This window comes from Patagioenas fasciata, chromosome 1 (genome assembly GCF_037038585.1).
Source record: "Patagioenas fasciata isolate bPatFas1 chromosome 1, bPatFas1.hap1, whole genome shotgun sequence".
NCBI lineage: Eukaryota > Metazoa > Chordata > Aves > Columbiformes > Columbidae > Patagioenas > Patagioenas fasciata.
The window spans coordinates 16,236,691-16,257,949 of NC_092520.1; the positions used below are offsets into that span (position 1 = coordinate 16,236,691).

At 38.4% G+C, this 21,259-nt stretch overlaps 1 protein-coding gene across 8 annotated transcripts in view; it reads left to right on the top strand.

Moving 5' to 3' along the window:
* Positions 1-21,259, top strand: part of YAP1 (Yes1 associated transcriptional regulator) — a 90,279-nt gene that overhangs the window by 53,828 nt on the left and 15,192 nt on the right. The window contains exons 4-6 of one of the 8 annotated variants that reach the window (XM_065832011.2): positions 2,420-2,533; positions 15,036-15,229; positions 16,725-16,772. In XM_065832011.2, the coding sequence (XP_065688083.1) occupies positions 2,420-2,533; positions 15,036-15,229; positions 16,725-16,772 (356 nt within the window). The remainder of the gene's footprint in view (positions 1-2,419; positions 2,534-15,035; positions 15,230-16,724; positions 16,773-21,259) is intronic. The other 7 variants (XM_065832021.2, XM_065832048.2, XM_065832055.2 and 4 more) reach the window with 7 other exon arrangements.

Below are 21,259 nucleotides of genomic sequence, written 5' to 3' on the forward strand. Positions count from 1 at the left end.
TCCACAGCTGTGCATTTCATTTAGAAAGAGAACCTTGCCCAGCTTTGTCTCTACTAAGCTAGTACTCATCAGATCACTGAATCTAATAAGCATGTTCTTCTACCAGGTAGGTGGACGGCTCAGCTCCTGGCATCCTGCTTCAAAGGCTCTTTTTCTTATTTACTACACAGGAACATGCTGGACCGGTATACACTTTACTGAATGTTCAGCAGGACTGTCACCCCAAGGCTAGTTCTGTTTTTCCTAGAGCCAGCTGGGTTTTTGGGCTTTGCAGTTCAAAAGAGAATTTCTTGCTGAGTTTCGTCTCTGAGGGATGTGTGGCTCAGGACTCTGAGGAGAACGGTAGCGAACATCTGCCCACACAGCCAGGGTGTGGGCTCAGCAGCCAAGGAACATTCTTGGTTCTTCGTTGGCTTCTACACTTGGGTGATGTGGGGCATGTCAATGTGCTCCTGTGCCCCAGTTTTATAAAACAGCATCTCACTGGTCAGCTGGCTGGTCTTTAAATATGGTAACAAAGTACAGGGTTCTGTGCACTTGAGCTTTCACTTCAGCATCAAAGTCCTGTTACACTGTGAATATGTTAGCATTTATGAATGTTTTGCAGTGTTGCTGCTCTTTCTTGTCTGTTCTGTTCACTAGCCCCTGATAAGAGCTGAGGTGCTCTTGTTACTTATATACAGCATTTAAAGCTTGTGGATGTTAATGTCGGGAAGGAAATGTCCAATGGTTGTATCACTGTTTTTCCTCACGTGAAAACCTATATCTCTAATGGTGGAGTAGTGAGGTTGCTAGAAAAAGGCATAACTTTTGGAGCCAAAATGGAAGAGTTTCAGTTAGAAATGTAGTTTGCAGGGGATCTTCATAGACCATAGCAAGAAATTCTTGTCCTGGTTGCGCGTTGTGATATTAGTGGAATGCAATCAAATGGTTATTTTACTCTTTTTGACATTGCTCCAAGAAAATCTTCTGAGATTAAGGAAACAAACCTGTCCTTCCCCCTCCAGCTTTAGACAACAAATTCTTCAACGGGAGCATGACTTTAGGACAAAATGACAGGCAAAGAGCTAAGGTAGTTTGAACATGGATACAGTAGGTACTTCAGGCATTTATCAGATATACACACATTTTCAGGGGTATATCTGAATCTCATGTGAAATTATGATGCTTGCACATACTTAATGTATTTTACATCATACAGAATGGTCTGTTGGTCCAACTCTAACAGCCAGATGGCTTTTGCTAATGTATTACTGTATTATGCTGAGGAAGAGTGGAAGAAGAGGTTGAAATTCGATGGCTTCCTGCAGCAGGTCTTGTTCTAATTTCTTTTATATTTTTAACATTTTGTAGTGAATCTTTTACCGTATCATCTTAGGATTTTACTTAGATCTAAAGAAATACAAGTGAGATCTTCCTGAATCTAATTGAGACATTTTTAAAAGTCCATGCCTACGTGAGTGTAAGAATTTTAAAAGGTACATTTGTAAAGCATCTGCCAGGTAAGATCAGATGAATGTAACTTTAAGTATAGTTTTCTGTCTAAGCAAAATACAGATGAACGTACATGATCCTGTAGGGATGGGAATGAATGGTTTATGAGCTGTATAGTGACGAAAGGTGATTTTCTTGAAAGCCACTGTTTGGAACATGGGGGAAACACACCTCAAAACTTTGTGTTCAGACACTGGCTCTGGAGTCCAGAACACCATCACATCCCTGCCTTTTACTGTTCCCCAAGTGCTGGTGTCCCCTCCTGTGCCTCCTGCTCGCAAGGCCGTAGCGCTGCTGCTGCGGCACCGTGTCTGTGTCTGCTCCTAGTGTGCTCTTACCTTTGCTTTTTCGTTGCTTGTTCGCCTCCTGTTCTTTAGGTCTGCGTTTTTGCTTGCTTAAGCCTTTAACGCTTTCACAAAAAGTTATGGTGTGAGATAAATGGAAAATCAGTTTTGTCATTTTTTAAATTGTTTGTGAAAGACAGAGGAATGTTTCAGTACCTCGTGTTACCTTGTTGCTGCTGCTGGGTCTTAATCACCAGATGAACTTGCCTGTGAAAGGTAGACAATCTCTGCTCTCATTCTTTTTCCTGGTGCTCGTGCTGGTTTCATTCTGGCAGGCTTGACTTATTGCTGGTTTCGTACTATAGCGCTATAGCAAAAGAAAGCGTCAAAAGCATATGAAAGAATACAAACAAGTTATGAAATTAAACTCCAAATCCTGAAGCAAAATTATAGAAGTGCTTTCTGTTCTTTGATTTCCCACCCACCACTTCTTTGCCCTTATCCCAGAAATGTTAGACATGAGCTTGAAACTATTCTGTTTCATGTACTGTTATATATGTAAAATGTTGGAATTTTTTTTAGATCAATTTCAGCTGGAGCAAACAAGAGCCCGCCATCAACTCCTTCCTTCTATATTGCAGGCCCACTCCCCGATGGATGGGAACAAGCTATGACCCAGGATGGAGAAATTTACTACATAAACCATAAGAACAAGACCACATCTTGGCTAGACCCAAGGCTTGACCCACGCTTTGGTAAAAGTTCATCTCGCTTCAGAATTTTTGATCCGCTTCAGTTCAATCAGCTTTAATTTTGCAGGCATATTTTGAACACTTTTTGTAGTACAATTAAAATATGTTTTAATTTGAATTATAGAGACCTTATTTAAATAGTTATTTAAAGGATTAGCATACATCCTGTAGAAGTGTTTGCCACTGAAGTTTCTAACGTGAGGGGTTGGGATTTTGCCATGTGATCCATACAGTTCCCAAAATTGATGGCGTTCAGAAATCTAGAGATAGTTTCAGCCCAGCTCACTCTTCCCTTTAGAACTGCAAAACTGTACAACAGAAGAATCTTTAAATTCCCAAACAAATATTTGCTTTCCTTTGCACTTTCCAAAAGAAGGCATTGTCAAATGGTAATTAATGCTGCTTAAATACACTTGAAACCTATACCAGCTTATAATTCCAGCTTGTCACAGTGATGATCATGACAAAACTGCATGTTTTAAACAATATGGAGAGAAATAATTAGCTTTAATGTTTCTATTTTAATAATCTATCTGTGGGGTAAAGACTACGTAATATTTGAAACAGAAATAGTAACTTAAATCAGTGATCACAAGGTCTAATGTAAAAATATAACAAAATAAAACTGGTATCTCATTATTTTGTAGTGGTTTTGAGCTATATGAAAAGCAGAACTGCAAACATTGCAATAAAATATTGGCACTGGTGACTATGAATAGCAACAGCATATAATATTAAGAGACTCCAAACTAGTTTTAGAGTGTCCAAGTGATTGTTCTCATGTATTTAAGGTGACATTACAACTTCAGTTTCTGTATAAAACCATGACCTGTGTGTGAAAACTTTATTAGCTGTATTAATTTGCCCTTGATTTGTTTTTCCCAATAACTTGCTATTTTCAGCTCCTTTGGATTTCAGTTATTTTTCCAGAGCCATGGAAAAAACAGTAGAAGTTAAAAAAAAAAAAAAAAAAAAAAAAGAAGAGATCATTGTGGTTTTCAGGCTTTAGTTTTGGACTTGGTGCAACTAAATGAAAACAGTGTGCAGATCCCTGAGTAGGTCAGGCTGAGGGGATACAAAGCCTTTGAAGCTTTACAGGGGTTGACCTAACAACAACTGTGGGCCCCTTTTGGGAGAGGCATTAACTCCATGAATGCCATGTAAACACAGAGCTGCAGAACTCAACAGCCGCTTGTTCTGTTTTGTTTTTCTGCAGTGGCTGTTAGAAATTTTGGCATTTTTGTTTTGTAGGCTTGAGTGCCTACTTAAAACATCTCTTTGCTCTTACGCAGAACACCAAGTTGTCACACTTTGTTTATAAACTGCTCACCAGTTTGTAGACAGGTCGAACCACTGTGCAGCTTGAGCCCAAAGGTGGGGCGCATATTGAAGGTTGTCAGCCCTGGCAGATGTCCATGCTGGCTTTAGCACCAGCCAGAGCTGCAGACCTGTTTGCCTATTGCAAGAGGAGTGTGTGGGTAATTTGCAACCTCACAATTACTTAATATGTGAATAAGGCTGAAAAGGAAGCAGTCATTTGGAAAACCAGTGTTGCCTTTTGCAGTCAAGAGGCAGGTCAATTATATTTACTGAAGTAATCTTTCAGGGTATGTATTTTTCTTTTCTTAATATTACTTTATAGTTTCCAGTGATGAGCTGGGATTAAAAAGGTGTGGAAATGACAGAGGTCATGAGTGAGATGAATCTTTTTTTCTCAAAACTGTTGTACTCCTGTAAATAGTATGGTCTAACTGTAAGGGCAAAAGCTACGTGCCCTGTGCATACTGAAGTTCCATCGGTTGTTAAAGCTGTGCATTTAAGCTGAAAGAAGTTAGAAATGTCAAAAAGGCTGCATAAGGGTTTCTTGCTGCATAGCTTCCCTTTTTGGGCCCACTGCGTATGTGTATCCCAGACAGGCTTGAGTACATGCCAAGGCTCTTTATTTTGTGGTTGGACTTTTAATCTGTTCCAGACCTTTTCAGTCAAAGAGCTCAAGTGTAACTGAAAGGGGCAGGAAAGGGAAAAAAAAAAAGGCATGTGGACTCTTCTGATCTAGAGTGACGGCAAATAGAGACAAGCTGCTAGCTGCTGTGGAGCTTGACGGAGTTTTCCTTGAAATCTTAAATTGTGCACGTTGTATTGTGGTTTATGTTTTCATCATTTGAGCCAAGAAAATACAGAATCTTATTCCTGTTACTTTCTCACTTGTGACCTCCTTGAGTCACTCCAGGAAAGAAGAAAATCTTTTTGACAGAGCTAAATTACTGAGTCTTGCATTTATTTATTGTGTGGAGATCCTCAACAAATACGTGCTGTGCCCCTAAATAGCATGTGAATGACTCAGAAGTTTACCTTTCAGTGCTTAATATAGGCTGAAAATCCTGTTGGTTTGGGGTTTTTTTGTGGTTCTCCCCCCAACCCCGAGGATCACCATATGCTTTTATATCACTGTGTTTTAATAAAAGGGCTTGGTTTTCACTATCTTTCGACTGCTAACACTTTCGCAAGCAATGCTACGTGAATTCATCTTTTGATTATTATGGTGATACTAATATTGCTTGAAAACAAAGGAGAAATTAATTTCTTCTTTGATAGTGCCACTTCCACCAATCTGAAGAGCCATTGAAGTGGTTGAATGGTATGTGCAAACATACTCTTCTGTTCAGTGTTCAGAAACAGAAGGTTTGAAGGGTCTTTGTCATTATTGCTTCTGACTTCCCAGCTTTCAGGGAGACAGCCCTTATGTCTGTCTCTGTTCCTCATCAGATGGAAACTTTGCATTCATCTTTATTTTCTCCAGTAGGTGTGCATATACCTTGGTTTGTTTTTTTGTTTGTAAGTAGTGCTGGGAATTTTCCATGAATGTGGCTAGAAAAGAAAGAGGAAGGAAGATCGGTTTGAAGAAATTGTTTTAGGCGGCACACCTGCTGACTGACCTGGTAAGGGCAATTTAGGTATTGCATTCTTGCTTTTAGACAAAAAATAAAAGGAGGCTTTTAATATGGATTGTTTCTTGGAGCAGACTTTTAAGACTAATGCATCAGATAAGGGTCCCTGTTAGAATACCCAGCTGTGGTGTAGACTGGGTCTAAAACCTGAGTGCTCCAAGTTGAAGATAAAAACTTCCTTCCACGACTCAGATCTAACATCTTTATAGTGGCTTTGAGGTCTTCAGCTGCACAACTTAAACGACAGTGAAGTCTTGTTGTGCCTCACATATTGATCCTCCAAGTTTACATATTTGACTTTAGAATAGTTTTGCATTAGAATAATTCACAGACTTTAAAATCTAGGAAAGAACTAAGTATGAAAGGAGGATCTTCTCATGCACAGGGAATGGGGGGATCCTTAGGCCTGTGTCAGCAGGATCCTTTGTCTAGCGGAGCATCTGGTACAAACATGCTGTCCTACCTTGTTAGTGCCTTTGCAGACCTTGGAATAAGGGGCTTCAAATTACTTTTTAATTTTTTAAGGTTATTTCTTTACAAGAATTGAACTGTCAGTTTGAGCTTGTGTGTTTTCAACTGTTTTATCCTTTACCAGTTTCTGCTATTGTCCATTGGTCATTCATCACAAATCTTACTGGTTTTCTTAAGCCTTACAGATAAGTTAATATGTTTTCTTGATAGTCAGAGACTGTCTGGGTAGGAAACAGGTCAGCTATGCATTCTAAGTGGCTGCAGTTAGTGAAGTAGAAGAACATCTGCTTTTGCTATAAAATTAAATTTCCTAGAACCAATTGAAGTTTGGAATTGTTCAACTTTATTGCTACAAGTTTCCAAGAATTGGCTTTTGTATCAAATACCATTAAAGGGATTTTGACTCTTATTTAAGTTTGCAGATGATATGACTTGTTTTTGAAATGCAACTTAAAATAACTTGCCTTTTGAGGATACTTGATTTGTTGAATTCGGGGAAGGGACAGTGGACTGGAAGTGGGAAAATACCAGAAACTGGCAGCCGATTGATGTCTGTGTGTATGTTGGGTTAATGTAAGTCTTGTGTTTAAACCGAAGTGCTCCATTAGAGTAGTCAGACAAGTCTGTCTGCAGGAATTGGAGTAAAACAATATACTGTTTCAGCCTTCTTGTTATTTTATTCCAGACTTCAGTTGTACAGGTTTGTTACTAGTGATCATACCGGTGCTACACACACGCACAGCATTTTTCCTTTTGTTCTTTCGAATGTCGAAGCTGCCATATGGGATATGAAGTGAAAGATGTGACTTCAGATTGAAGTCTTTGCCATGACTTGATTTTTATGACTCCCACTTAGAGATTATAGTAACATTATTTTTAAGTTCTGTATGAGTTTTGGGTGAGAGGGAAAGCAAGGCAAGACGAGTTTCGTTTGTTATGGAAAGTGCCATAAGGGGCTCTGCGCACAGTAGCTGCCTCAACTACACAAGCAGGAGAAGGAATAAAAATGATAACAGTAGGAGAATAGAGGATGCACATCAGAATTTTCTGCTTCCTTTATTTTGTAATGTTAAGATAATTTTACCTTTGAAATAATGAAAGGGGCTTGTTTAGAAATACTGAAGTAAAATGCACCTGTAGATTTCATTAAAACATGTATTTATTATTTCCATTAAGAACAACAACAAAAAACAACAACAATGCCAACCTTACAACAAATTTGAAATGCACTTAAAAGCTTAAGCTTCAGAGAGTCTGCTAATTTTTAAGTACTGGAAATGAAAAGGAAACATTCCATAGTCTTATTTTCTTATCCTTTACCTATCTAGCACTTTGTTTAATTGGAGTTCTTTCAAATTAATTTGTAGGAGCCTTGCCAGAGGCAGATTTGTGAAAAAGATTGAACTAGAATGCTAGACTGGAAAATGGGTTTTTTGACCTTTGTCTGGTCAAAAAAACGCCCAGGCCTTGTGTCTGGCCACAATGGCATTTCAGATGGTGTTAAATTCCAGATCTGCCTTCCAATTTTGCATAAAAACAGGGCATGAATCACAGTTGGTTTTGATCTCCAGATTCAATGGCATATCCTCTTTACATGCTCTCTAAACCATAGCGGATTTGACTTATCTGATTGATCTCTTGGTACTGGATTTTTCATTTACCTGTCTCTGTTTTTCCAGAGCAGTTTCAGGAGATCACTCAGGATGGGGAAGAGACTTCTGTATTTCAGTATGTGTGTAGGTGGAGCAGCATCGGTTTTCAGTGAACCACTGACTTGTGTCAGGGTGAGCTCATTGCAAAACTGCAGAGGCAGATGAAATTTCCCTGGTGGGCATCCTTTTGTAATGGGGGATGCTGCCCTTAAGGTATAAATATCAGAAAGTGAAATCTTGTTTTGTTCAAAAGAAGGATGTATTTAGACCTCCTTACTATACAGCATTCACTGAAGAAATCATTAGATCTGTCCATAAGTATTGTGTAAGGATGCAGTTATCTGCTCGACGTAAAGTGTGTATATACTTATAAAAAGGGGAAAAAAACCCACTTTTATTAAGAGTTTGTCAAGGCAGTATGTTTGTGTAAGTTTATACCTGTTTTAGGTTTTGTTTTGTTTTTAGAATAATTTAATCCTGTTTGAGACAGGAGATTTGTGGGTAGTGGTGTCTTTATGCCAGTAAAAACAACATGTTCTTCCAGTGTTGTGCTAGAACAGCTGTGACCGACAGAAAACTGCGCTCCTAATAGGGCCATTTTTTCCACCATAACCTTCTAACACCACGGTTTGCATGTTAATGGACGTACTACGTTAAAAATTGAAGGTGCGTAATTTTGAATATATAGTTCAGTATCTGTAATCTAAACATAGGCGTACACACAATAATTATACACTGTATATCTAATAATATATAATCTAAAATTCAAAGAAGCGTCAGCTTTTTTCCTTCTTGAATTCAATCATGTCAACCCTCGATTTCATTTGCCTATATAGGAAAAACGATTTTGCTCTGTTGCTTGACAATGTACTGTTGATTTTTTTATCATTTTTTGTAATTCCCATTTGATCATTTCTAAAGGGCTTATGACAGAATAAAAAAATGCAGATGTGCACATGTATATTCACAAGGTTTGTTCCCCCCAAATAAATTGAAGGAAACCTGCATTTAAAGAAAAAAAAAAAAAAAAGAAAAAAGCTTTTGTATTATTTAATAAGAAATTATACAGAAGCTTGTGTTTTGGCCTAATTAACCCAGGAAGTATTATGTGGTGATCAAACAGTGACACTGCAGCTAATACCCTTATGTACAGTGTTTGCTGATTAAACTTTGGTCTAAAATGTGGACTAGCTTTGATTAAATGTATTTTGCCAGATGTTGGGTGGACAGACATGGGGCCTTGATGAGCTCAGAGTCCTGCTCTTTCTGTAGTCTTCAGTGTTTCATAGATACAATTTAAACTTAGATGACATTAATTGAGGTTTCTTCTTATAATCTGTCCTATGCGGTGCGAGCTACATAGTTCTCCTGTAGTACTAAGACTTAACACTGTCAGTTCTGTTCTGTATGAAGATTTAAAAATAAAGTTAAATATTTAAGAAAATATTTAGACTTCCAAAATTAAAATTGATTTCTCTTTAAAGAATGGAACATGCATTGTTTTATATGCATGCACTGAGCAGAAGTTTCTTTTATAGCTATGTTACCGCTGAATCTCATTTCTGTTTGCTTTTCTGGCTGGTCAGAATATTTCGGTTCTTCTGAAACTGCCTCATATTGAGCGAAAATGCTTTCCAAATATTGCTATTGACTTGTATGAAGACATGAACAAGATCCATGAACAACTGCAACAGAATTTTATTCCAGTTTAATTTCTGATGTGTGAAGAGTGTCTCTGGGGATGCTAGAAAGTCTTGGTGGTGGTTGATCAATCCAGCTATTGCACCTCTGCATTTTAGGATACAGAGCAATTACTAAAAGCAATGACAGCTTTATCAAAGGCAGCAAAGAACTGTTTAATTTATCTTGCTTGAACCAATAGGTACCATAGTGATGGAGTAACAAAAAGAAAAATATTAGTTTCATTTGAAATCAAATAATTGAGAAATGCAGAGTAATCAATCTGTAGTTTGGACATGCTTCTCTAATAATTGGATATATCTTGTTTTAACCAAGAGTCCAGGTCCGGAGTGTGTGAATATTTCTTTTACCCGACTTAAGATACTAAGATTGGTTTGTACACTTAGGACAGCGAAATGAGCCCAGGGAACAATCTGTTTCGGGTTTCCACCTCACTTTTAAGCTCCAGGATTCTCAGAGTAATCAGAGGCTGAAACCAATGGAAAATTTATTGTCGTAATTTTTAGGTGGCTTTATAACAGCAGCATTATTAAACTGCAGCTGGGATTTTGTTAAAGTAATATAGCAATGCATTATAAAGAATGCACTCCAGAAGCATGACTTGTATCCTGATTAAACAACAAATTGTTGTACCAAGTCTCTCTAAAAAAGCCACTTGGAACAAGTTTTTATTACTTCCGAGACTCATTCTTTCAAATCATGCTGGTAATTTTTTTTTTTCTTCACAGGTCTTTTCAATTTAATCAAAGAGGATTTTTGCCTTTGTTACCATGCTGCAAACAGGCACCATTCAAAACCTGGCCATAGCCAAAAATGGTGCACAAAAACTGACTAGTTTACAAATGAAGCTGAAGGGAACAAGTATTCTTTTTCAATACCCTCGGTGAAAACATTTATTGTTATTATTCAGAGCAGTAAGTTATAGTACGTTCAGATCCTGAGCTTTTTTTGTTGTAGTTTGAACATATAAATAACATCTTTAAATTTGCAGAGTAGAATTAGTTTTGAAGGCTGAAATGATAAATACACCAGCAGAACCATCAGACAGGGAGCTGTGTCTGTTGCTCCTTGGGGTGCTGCTCTGCAGCTCTGTGCAGGGAGAGCTGCCCTGGGCCCATCGCATCCTGGGAGGGAATTCGCCTTGGATGTTTGAGCTGTTAACAATCTGCTGGCCTTTTCTCTCCAGCACCCATGGTTGATTTGTTGTTATTTGGTTTTTTCCTTATTTTTTCCCTTAAGGCAGTCTAAACTTTTTTGGGTTTTTTTTAGACATCAATCTAAACTTTTTTCAGAAACTGTTACCTGTTACAGTACAGAACAGGGATTTTGCTGTTGAGTTTGGACAGTAGAAAATTCAATATGTAATATTTGAAGACCACTAATTCCTTATTCTCAGAAGCATATTGCAGCTATTACAATTGACCGTACTCTGCAGATTGTGAAGCTAAGCCATATTATAGGACAGCAAGATCTCTTTTACTGTGTTAAGTCGCCCATGTTTTTTAACTTGTCTGCCCCTCCTCCTCCTCCCTCAAATCCCCCTCTTCTAGAAACAAAGACGTGTTTGTTCCTTCTCTGCCTGTGAGGTCTCTGCAGCCTCCTCTGTGTGGGTGCAGAGCCCCTTATTTAAACGCTTTCCATACCCGTGGAAGGTAAAGCACAGGATGCATCAGATAACTGATAAGTCACAACTCTAATAGGTAAATGAAGCTCTTTGCCTTTGAATTCAAAGTGGTTTAAAGGAGCTGTGCATGTCAGGATCATCACAAACTCATGAGGTGTGGGGAAAAATAAAATATGCTTATCTGAGATCACACTGATAAGCATATTCTTTAGGGTGCAGATTTCCGTTGTCATGTCCTCAGTAAAGTAATGGAGAATTGAGAATAAAATTCTCCTTTTTTTTTTCCTGTCACTTGAAACAAGATGTGTTTTCCCTCTTTTCATTAAATATTGTGTTGGAAAATATAGAAAATATCATTTTTCTGCTTCCCTTGAAGATAGCACACTTGTATAATCAGCCAAGATGGCTGAAAATCATTCTGTTGGCTTCTTTTTCCATTGGTTCTTCACTTGGGGATGTTGTTCAATCAGTAAAATCCAGTTAGCAACATCATCTTCGAATGTGCAAACTTCTAATTTCACAGTTAGAAGTAGTTCCCTTACATGAAAAGCATCTCCATGAGCTGTTTTGAGGACAGTTTAAAATCTTGTTTGAAGTCTTTTGCACTTGCATTCTTGAAATAGTAAAAATGCTCAGAAAAATCCTTTAAATGGATTCCTGAATAAGAATTTAGAAACTAGATTTTTTTGGTTCAGATTCTGAAGAGTTACCAAACCATATAATTAAATTTCCCCTCCCTATACTTATTGGTGAATGTTAAGTATGCACTGAAGTCTCAATATCTTACAATGTTCCTGTTCTTGATACACTTCCAGTTAGAAACACTGCTTTCAAATTGGACATTCAGAGTCATTTTAGGGGGATCTAGTTTGGTGGAATAAAATGGAAAGCATCAGACAAACATGATTTGTTTCTTACAGTTTTAATTGCTAAGTCAGGAGATGGGAAGAGCAGAGCAAACTCTGATCAGAGAGAACAGGGATAATAAAATCAGCTGTCAGAAAGATACAGGTATATAAATATGAGGAAGTCGGCATGAGAGGGAAATTATTTTCAAAGCTGCATAGTAGTGGCAAAGGGGCCTAGGGAAGTAATATTTGAATGGTGCATGCAGGGAAAAACAAATTCATACTATGTTAATAATATGAAAACATGTTAGTGATATTGCACTTGAGTGTTTAACTAAGGTTAGAAATTGTTCAATGTCTACGAGGTTGTCTGCAATGTGACTTGGCTCCGAGCTGCTGAGACGGGGACTCCGAAACCATGATTGTACAATTGGAGACTAGACCACAAATGTGCCTTTTTAACCTAAAGAAATTTACATTCTTCAGCTTTGGGTACTTAGTTTTTACAAGCTAGATAGTTTGCTTTTAACTTAGCTGTGTTTCTTGCAGGTGATGGTAATTTTCTAACCTTTGTCCCCTTTTACTTTCCACTGTAAGTGACCTTCTGTCTTGTTTAATAGCGGGGTTTGGGCCCTGGAACTTCAGAAGGGTAGCACAGACTTCTGCTTGAGTTTCAGAATTAGCTAACAGCAGGAGAAGGTGGTTGTTTATGTTGTCCCCTAGTAACTCCTTCATTGTCTGCTTTTAAGGTGAAAGAGAGTGAGATAATAAAAACAAAAGATATGGTCCTGGTTCCAGCCTTAATAGGATTCTGGGTAAAAAGAGATAAAGCAGGAGATACATTCCCCAGTCCAGCATTGTCACGTCTGGCTGCACTGCTGCCTTTTTGCATTGCTCTCTCTAGCTTCAGCTCCACCTGGTTCGGTAAATGCAGGTTATCTAATGGCTGTCAGTCTGCCAGCAGAGGTTGCCCAGTGGAGGCCCTGGAGCTTGTCCATTACAGATCACTGCTCACATCACCTTATTGTGGCCTTCCAGTACTTAAAAGGGCCTTATGACAGGACAAGGGGTGATGGTTTTAAACTAGAGGAGGGGAGATTCTGGCTAGACATGAGGAAGAAATTTTTTTGTGATGGGGGTGGTAAAACCCTGGCCCAGGTTGCCCAGAGAGGTGGTGGATGCCCCATCCCTGGAGACATCCCAGGCCAGGCTGGACGGGGCTCTGAGCAACCTGATCTGGGTGAAGATGTCCCTGCTTATCGCAGGGGGTTGGACCAGGTGAGCTTTGAAGGTCCCTTCCAACCCAAACTGTTCTGTGATTCTATGATCAGCTGTTTGATTTTAAGCTTTAATCCACAGCACTGTCATCTTCTCACTGTTTTTTCCCCATTGGGTCAGGATGGGACTTGCAGGTTAGAGTTGAACCTCCAGTCCTTTTTATTCACCCTGTTTCTATTTGGTATTCATTTGGGATTCAGTTTCTATTCCTACTTCACCTGGTCACTTACATTGCAGGAAGTTTTATCTTATTTGTAATTGTATGTATGACGCTCTCTTATGAGTAACTATATAGAAGACTATTTCAAATTACTTCAAGTTGTTTGATGCTTCATTCTATTTTGACTTGACTCATGAAAATGGGATCCACCTGTCCATTAGACTGTTGACTCTGTGCGGGACCTATGGAGTAGTTGAAAGGATAGACTAGAGAGTTGAGTCTGTAACTGCTTTTGACTTGTTTGTTTGTTTTCTATTCTAACTCCAGTGAGCATATGGTGTTTCTTCTTCATATGTTACCTCTCAGTGGAAAGATGAGTTGTGGCAAGGTGAAAAGGGAGCAAGGCTGTGAAGCACCAACCATTTTTACTGCTGTTATGAGATAAATATATTTAGGCTTTCTTGGAACAGAAGAAAAGCACTACTTTACCTCAAGGTGAACATTCGAAAGACAGTGGAGATGGAAGGGCTTTTCAGAGAATAGATGATATAGATACTTTATGACATAATTCTCCTTTCGTATGATAGTTAAAGTGTTAGTGTTCCAGGAATCCTCTACACATGATGAAAATATTAATTTGAACTAATACAACGGGTGGTTTTCTTTGCACCAAATCAACCTGTCATCCTATAAGAAGCTCACTCCTTTTTTTTGTTTTCTTCTTTGTTCCCATAAACCATAATCTTCATTCCCAGAAAAAATAAATAATAGTAAAAAAATCCCTACGACTCTCCCATCGCTGCTTTGGCAAATGCATTTGGCAGCATACAGTGAATGTTAACAGATTCAGGATGCTCCAGACAACAAGATGGGGAGCCAATTCCAAAACTGAAAACCTCTGAAAATAGTGCCCTTGTAACACATTCAGCCTTTCCCAGCCCTCCCTTTCACTGTGGGAACTCCAGTGCCTCTGTTGACTTTAACCATACTGACCTCATGTTGGGGAGCAGTCAGGCCTGTCAGGTAGATGCATCCCAGTCATGCATGATTTTATAAAATAAGGTAGTCTTGGGTGTTGCTTTTATGGGTGAAGGGAAGATGGGTTTTCATTGTGCATTAGCCACACAAGGTGATGACGCTTTCTTCTCCACGCCTCGGCAAAGATGTATCTTATACTTCTGTGGGGTAAAAGCTAACAAAGCACTAATAAAATATTTCTGATGTTGATGGCAACATTTTTGGCTGTATAATTTATCTACCATTTCTGTACCAGCTCTAATTTTGCATGTCAAGATCCCCTAAATGGAGCCTGTGACACTCAAAACTTGATGTGACAGGCTTGTTGCCTGACCTGCACCACAATGGGAAGACCGATAGCCTTTAACCAAATGTAGATTGATATAAGTGAGATGATCTGCTTTGCCATTCTGTGTGTTTTTGAGTTTGATTCTCAGATTTCACATGAATAAGAAAAGTGATTTTTGTATTATTTGTGTCTAAATTGAGAATAGGTTATTAGGAAGAAAGAGAGATCCTTCTAATTAAATTTGAAATATTTTAATACCACCAACTTACACATTTAACTGTTTTCATAAGCTTCTGGAACAAGTATGTATTCTTAAACATGAGATTTTTTTCATTGACTTCACAGGAATAACACAGCATACATTTCATATTGTGCACATCAGTGTAGCTGCGTGTTTTATACTGCCATGGCTTGTAACTTTTTTAAGGTTTTAATATATGCCTTCTAAGGATAACACTTACCTTGTGTGTATTTGTTTGAATTTCATTTTTAAATGTGTATTGTTTTGGTTCCTTAGCCATGAATCAGCGAATCAGCCAAAGTGCTCCAGTGAAGCAGCCACCCCCTCTGGCTCCCCAGAGTCCCCAGGGTGGTCTGATGGGTGGGAGCAGCTCCAATCAGCAACAGCAGATGAGACTTCAGCAGCTGCAGATGGAGAAGGAAAGGCTGAGACTGAAGCACCAAGAACTGCTTCGGCAGGTGAGGCCACAGGTTAGACACCTACTTCCACTATTTCTTTTGTATGTTGTGTTTTGTTTTGGCTAAGTTGTTGTTCCAGTAAGTCTTAAAAACCAGTGACTGTACAAAAAGCTTTGAAACTAAAAAGTCTAAATTCATTCTGTTGCTGATATCAGCTTGGTAGCGAAAACATCTGATTTAACAGACTGAAGGATTTGGCTTTCCTCCCTCATTCCTCTCTCTAACAAAACTCATGAAGAGGCTTCTTTACGATTAGGATGACATCATGGACTGTTGATCTGATTGGATATTCCTCTTGAGAACATATTTCTTATTCATTGAGTTCTGAGTCACGCAAAAAGACAGGAAGTTGGTTCCCACAGCTGCTTTAATTCTCCCTTTTAAGTGGAGGAAAGTCTTTCGCTTTTAGAACCAGTCACAGTCTGCAGGATTTCAAAATACTTGTGAAGTTTCTGCAAGATACATTGAGGAGACACCTTATCTGTTGAACAGTGGAGTGGAGCATGGAACAACTGAACAATGAACAAGTCGTGCATTTTCAACTTGTGGTTTTCTTATGCTGAAGAATTTCAAACTTCATAATTGGGCTGCAAGTTGTTCCTTTCAGTATTTTGCTACTATGTGAATATAGCTGTAGCAAATGTTAAAGTGTAGGACCTGACACTGGAATATCTGGATTTTGAATTTGGGCTCAACATCCTTTTGACTCTAAGCCTGCTGCTTCAATTTTTCCATCTGAATGTTTTAAGAGTTACTACCATCTGTGCTAGATACTTAGGGTATTCTTTGGTTCTTTTTGGCACTGCCAGAGAAAGCACTAATCTTTTCTTTGAGGAAAACCTTCTAAAATCTTACCCTGTTCCCTTCTTACTTTGGGTGATGGGCCTTGTGTCAGGAGAGGATAATATCTTTCTGTCCTCAAAGACAGCTTTTCTCTTTCTTCGTCACCTCTGTCCTGAAATCTGACTCCCGTTATCCCCTTTGTAGTCAAGGACTGTTCTGTAGGAATCTTCAGCATCTCTTGGTGTAAGATGGGTCATCTTTACAGCCATTACTTTTTATATAGTACTCTAGATAAGAATACTTTGCAAAGGTGGCGTCAGGACTCTCTCTCCGCTTAAGCACCTGGGCTTCTGCTGTTCCTGCTTTGCAATTAATCCACCAACAAACATTTTACCCTGTGCTAGCATGCTTCTAGGTAGGCCTTCTAATCATCTTCTTGCCTCAGTTGTCATTGAGAACCTGACTAACTTGGGACCAGGTGACAGCCAGTTTCCTTGGTGGTGTTCTCCCTGGTCGTTAAGCTTGTCTGTCAAATACACATCCTTGGTAAATCTGTGAGTTCTGTTTCACTGTGTCGTGATTTTCAGAGTATCTTAACTCCCTTATCGTGTCTCATCTGGCCGGTCTTGGGGGCTTGCTACTACAAGATGGTGTTTATAAGACAGCCTGCAGAGGCAAACCATGCAGCTAAAGTAATTTTTATCCATCTTATTTTTACTCTTAGGCATTGCGGAATATCAATCCCAGCACAGCAAATTCTCCAAAACATCAGGTAGGCTCTTAACTGATGTTTCAGCGTAATTAGAAAAAATGAAAACACTAAATTAGACTAGCAGGGGAGCTTTTTGCTTTGTGAAGGCATTCAAGAAAAGAAAAACAAACAAACAAAACCAAGCTCTGCCATACACATTTTGGAACCATGTTTCTGGTCGCAAACCTAATGTTGTTTTTAAGAGTGCTGCATTACCCCAACTTTATATCAATATTTAAGAGCAAATGAGGAATTCATTGCACATTTTTTTCTGCGTCAAAAAAGCCTTCTTGTTTAGCATTCTTGAGGATATTGTAGTTCCAGTCCTGGTGTCATCAAGATGGGTATTTAAATCAAACCTCCCATTATATTGAAGGTAGTAGTTTGTGACTTCTAAGTTCTGTTCATATGAATGTTCTTATCAGTTTGTTTAAACAGGTATGATCTTAAGGATATCTGTAATCAGTTAATAAAAAGTCACTTGAAATATTTATGATTTTTAAGCATATAGAGTATAACAGAACAGTTTATAATAGATTAGACTAACAAAGTAGCTGCTGTGGGGATATAATATGTATCAGTCCATTTTGACATTTAACAGGCTCCTGCAGAGATAGATTTTCTGTATAGGAAACAACAGTTCTGAAAAGTTTCTCAAGACCAAAAGGAAATTGGTCAAAATGTGAAGCATAATAAACAGTTTAATGCAGACTTCTTTTAGGCTCTTAAAAAGTCTAATATGGAATGAATCTCTGAAAGGGTGGATTTATGGATCTATTCAGAGAGCTTCTTGCTTGCTGTTGCTAACAGTATTCTTAATCTACTGGTTCTTAGCACAATATTTATATTGGCTTGTATTGTACTTTGTGTTTCTAAGAAAAAACATGATATGTACTAGGCAAGAAAAACAGAATAAAAGAAAGTATCTTGTGTTTGGAAGCCATGAGTACTGGTGTACTGTTGCATTCTGAAGAGTATTGCAGAATTTGTATGTTACTAGTTCCCCTGAGAATATAATCTTTAAAATAGGAACCTCAGACCTTAGAAACAGTACTGATACCCTGGAAAAAAGTATGTTCTTGTTTGGCAATATTAGCGCTGCTCAGAAGCGGAAGCATTTTAATTGAAATTTAATAATTTGCTTCAGTTACAGAGCGGGAACCACATAAAGATCTTGTCGATCAATACTAGATCCTACTGTAGAGGAGAGAAAAATTCCTGGTATACAGGGGAATAAACAGAGCAGCAGACTCCTCCACATCAGTTGGAAACACCTTATCTGCTGCCACAGTGAGGTCATTCAGAAGGGATGTTTTCCTTATTGAATGCCAGAAGTGTATTCTGTGTTTTCTTGTGTGCCTGAAGCCCTGTCATAGAATTGCTTGCTCTTCCGCAGTAACTTCATCCTGTTGCAAACTCAGAGACATGCAGCAAATGGAGAACACTGGGATCAGTTTCATACTTCATAAGATCAGATTTTTGGAACTTCTCAAAATCCTGGCTTAAAACAGTACAAAGCTGAAAAAACCTCAAAGGGACCTTATTGATAATTCATTAAATGTGTATGCAGTGGTCATTCTCCTTTGTTTGGGATGGGAAATGATGAAAGCATTTATGCAAAAGTCAGGTTTCCAGTCACATTTAAACTGGTTTTTACCAGGCTTACCTGGGTACTCACTTGCCTGGGTTAAGTTTTATTAGTCTGCAATGTCGATGAGTCTGAGGGATCTGGTGGATACAAAAGTAGGCTATCCTGTCGACTTAAAAGTTCCATAGTACTAGATTGTTCGTGTTGTATCATCTACATGTACTTTTTGTGTTTTGTGTGTCACTTCAGTAATGTGGTGAGCAGCCACATGTGGAAGAAGGTGCTTAGAGAACTGCTTCTGGAAATTGTTCTCCAAATACTTCTCGAGGCCTTGTACTGAAGAAGCAAATGTTGTCTGTCTTCTCCAATGATGCCATTACTGAAGTCCCAATCTGTACATCCTATCAGCTCATGATCAACCTAGCGAATCTGTGAAAAATCTGTAGAAACAATGCAAATCTTCTTGGTCAGCTTTTTCTTTTAGACAGATCCTTTCTTTCCTTTGTGAATAAAATTAATTAAGTTTAGAGGAATTATTTGCTTTCATGATGATAAAGCTGTTCTTGGGAGAAGAAAAATAGCTGATCTTGATAAATTTTAGATGTTCTTTTAAGGAATACTAAAAATAAAACCTTCATATGTTCAGTGATCTTAGTTCTGGAAGACTAAGTCTATCTGAGAGAGGGATTGTCAAAGTCTTTGTAAGGAAATGATATGACACAAACATTCTTGAAGATGGCCTCTGATGAAGTATCTTTCTTATATGGATAAAAAAACCTGAGAAATGTTCCTTAATTTTTAACTGGGTCTCTGAACTTTTCTTAATCGCAGAGTCAGAGGTTGGAAGGGGCTGGTGGAAGTCTAGTCTGACATCCTGCATTCAGCTCAACCTCCTTTTCCTTCTTGGCATTTTTGTCCACATACCGTGGATACAGTGTCATGGTTGTATTGATGTCTTTGGTCAGGTTTTTTGGTGCTCAGTGAATGTTTTATTTTATCTCTCTGCCATGATACGGTGGTATCCTGTAGTGACACGAACACTCCAAGTGTTATGTATGGAGGCCTTAGCATTTGAATACCTCCTGGAAGGACTGAAATTGCTCAGCTACATCTTTTGTTGCAAGTACTGTAAAACGCTCTTCTTGTTTAAATGAGGATTTATTTTATTGTAATTCTAAAAATGTCAAAGCTTTTTGAAAAAAAATTACTGCTTCCATATTTACAGTGTGTAAGCAAGAGCTATGGATACATGCAGGGAATTTGAAAACACCAAGTGTCTGTTCAGTTACTTACACTCTTCGTCATCATTTTCTGTGAACACCTGACAGATGCCTCCCTATCTTAGTTAAGAAGTTGAGTGGCTTGACTTTCTTTCCATCCCCAGTAGCTCTCGTTCCATTTTCCTGCAGTTTAGCATCTGGTTGTCAACAACGTGTCACCTAAAATAGATGTCAGTCAACTGCATGAAGGATAAAATTGGCTAGATGTTAGGTGACAGATTTCCTGCCTTCCAGTATACAATGAAAACAGATTAAGGCAAATAATGTTGAGGCTCTGAAGACATTACCCTTGAATGTTGCGCAGACTACTTTCTTAGCACGTGCTAAGACTGAAAGATTCTTATTTGCTGCTAGTATTAGGGTATTTGCTAGTAAGATCAGCATATTACACAGCCATTTATGTGGTAGGTTCTTCTGTGTGTGCTTGCTCGTTCCATACCTGCTGCTTGTTTCTAGTGCTGCTGTCTGGGAATGAGATGCAGCTCTGCTCCCTTGCCACGCTGCTCCCTTGTGCTTTCCCACTTACCTTTCTCTTGTCTCTGTGCTGCTTTCTTGGTGGTTCTGCATACCTGGAATGTGCTCCCTGCTCATCGTTGCCATTCTGTCATCCTTTATCCTTTATGAGGTACCTCTCATATTCTCTGTCCTGTTGTCCCGGACTTATTTCATATCAACTTTCGACATTCTGGAAATTCCCATACTCAGTGAAGAATCTGCAAAGACATGACCAGTCTGTCCCTGTTTGCTTAATCGCTTGGTTTTGTTTTCTTCGTTTTTAATATATTTGCTCTTATTCATAAAATACAAGCTCTTGCAGTACTGAATAGTTACAGCATTCGACATATTGTTTGTTTCCTATGACTCCTTTTTTTTTAAAAGAAAGTTCATCTTGGTTGGTGTTTGACACCTTTCATCAGCTTAGTCAAGAAGATTTCCAGTGTTCCAGGAAATCATTAATCTCTTAGGACACTATTACTATTTTTCAATAAAAGATTTCTTCATTCACTTTGCATGTACACCAATACAAAACTGTGTTACTGTCAAATTTGTGATGTTTTCTAGAAACAAGTGCGGTCTTGAATTCTGTGCTCTTGAACTTACATGAAATTAGCGAAGCTGGAAGTTTTACTGAGGACTTAGGTTTTGATTTGTTCCTGTCCTATCCTTCTCTTCCTGTAATACGTCTTTAAATAACAAGGTATACTTTTGTTCAGATCTTTGTGGAAATGGTGGGCAATGGTTATTTTAGTTTCTTAGTGAATCCCAGTGTTGTCCCTTGAATCTCTCGTTTTCCTGAAGCTTATTGCTTGATATTTGATAGAGAAGATGGTCTGTGGTATGTTATTCTGTATGTGGTCTGTTATTCTGAAGAGATCCATCATGTGAGAAGTTTTGAGGATGACTCGCTAAGACACAGTGAAGAGTCCTTCCAACAAAGCTTTTTTTTCCCCATTTAAAATTTTTACTTCTGAATCAATAGTCACAAATAATACCCAAAACTTCTCATTTTAGTGGAAGTAAATTTTTTTTGCAGTGTTTCAGTGACTTAACTCTTTTTACTAATACTAAATTTCACTTTGTGCCTCGTGGTTTAAGTTTTCTGCTAGATGTTTCTTTTGCAAAATGAACAGAAATTGTTT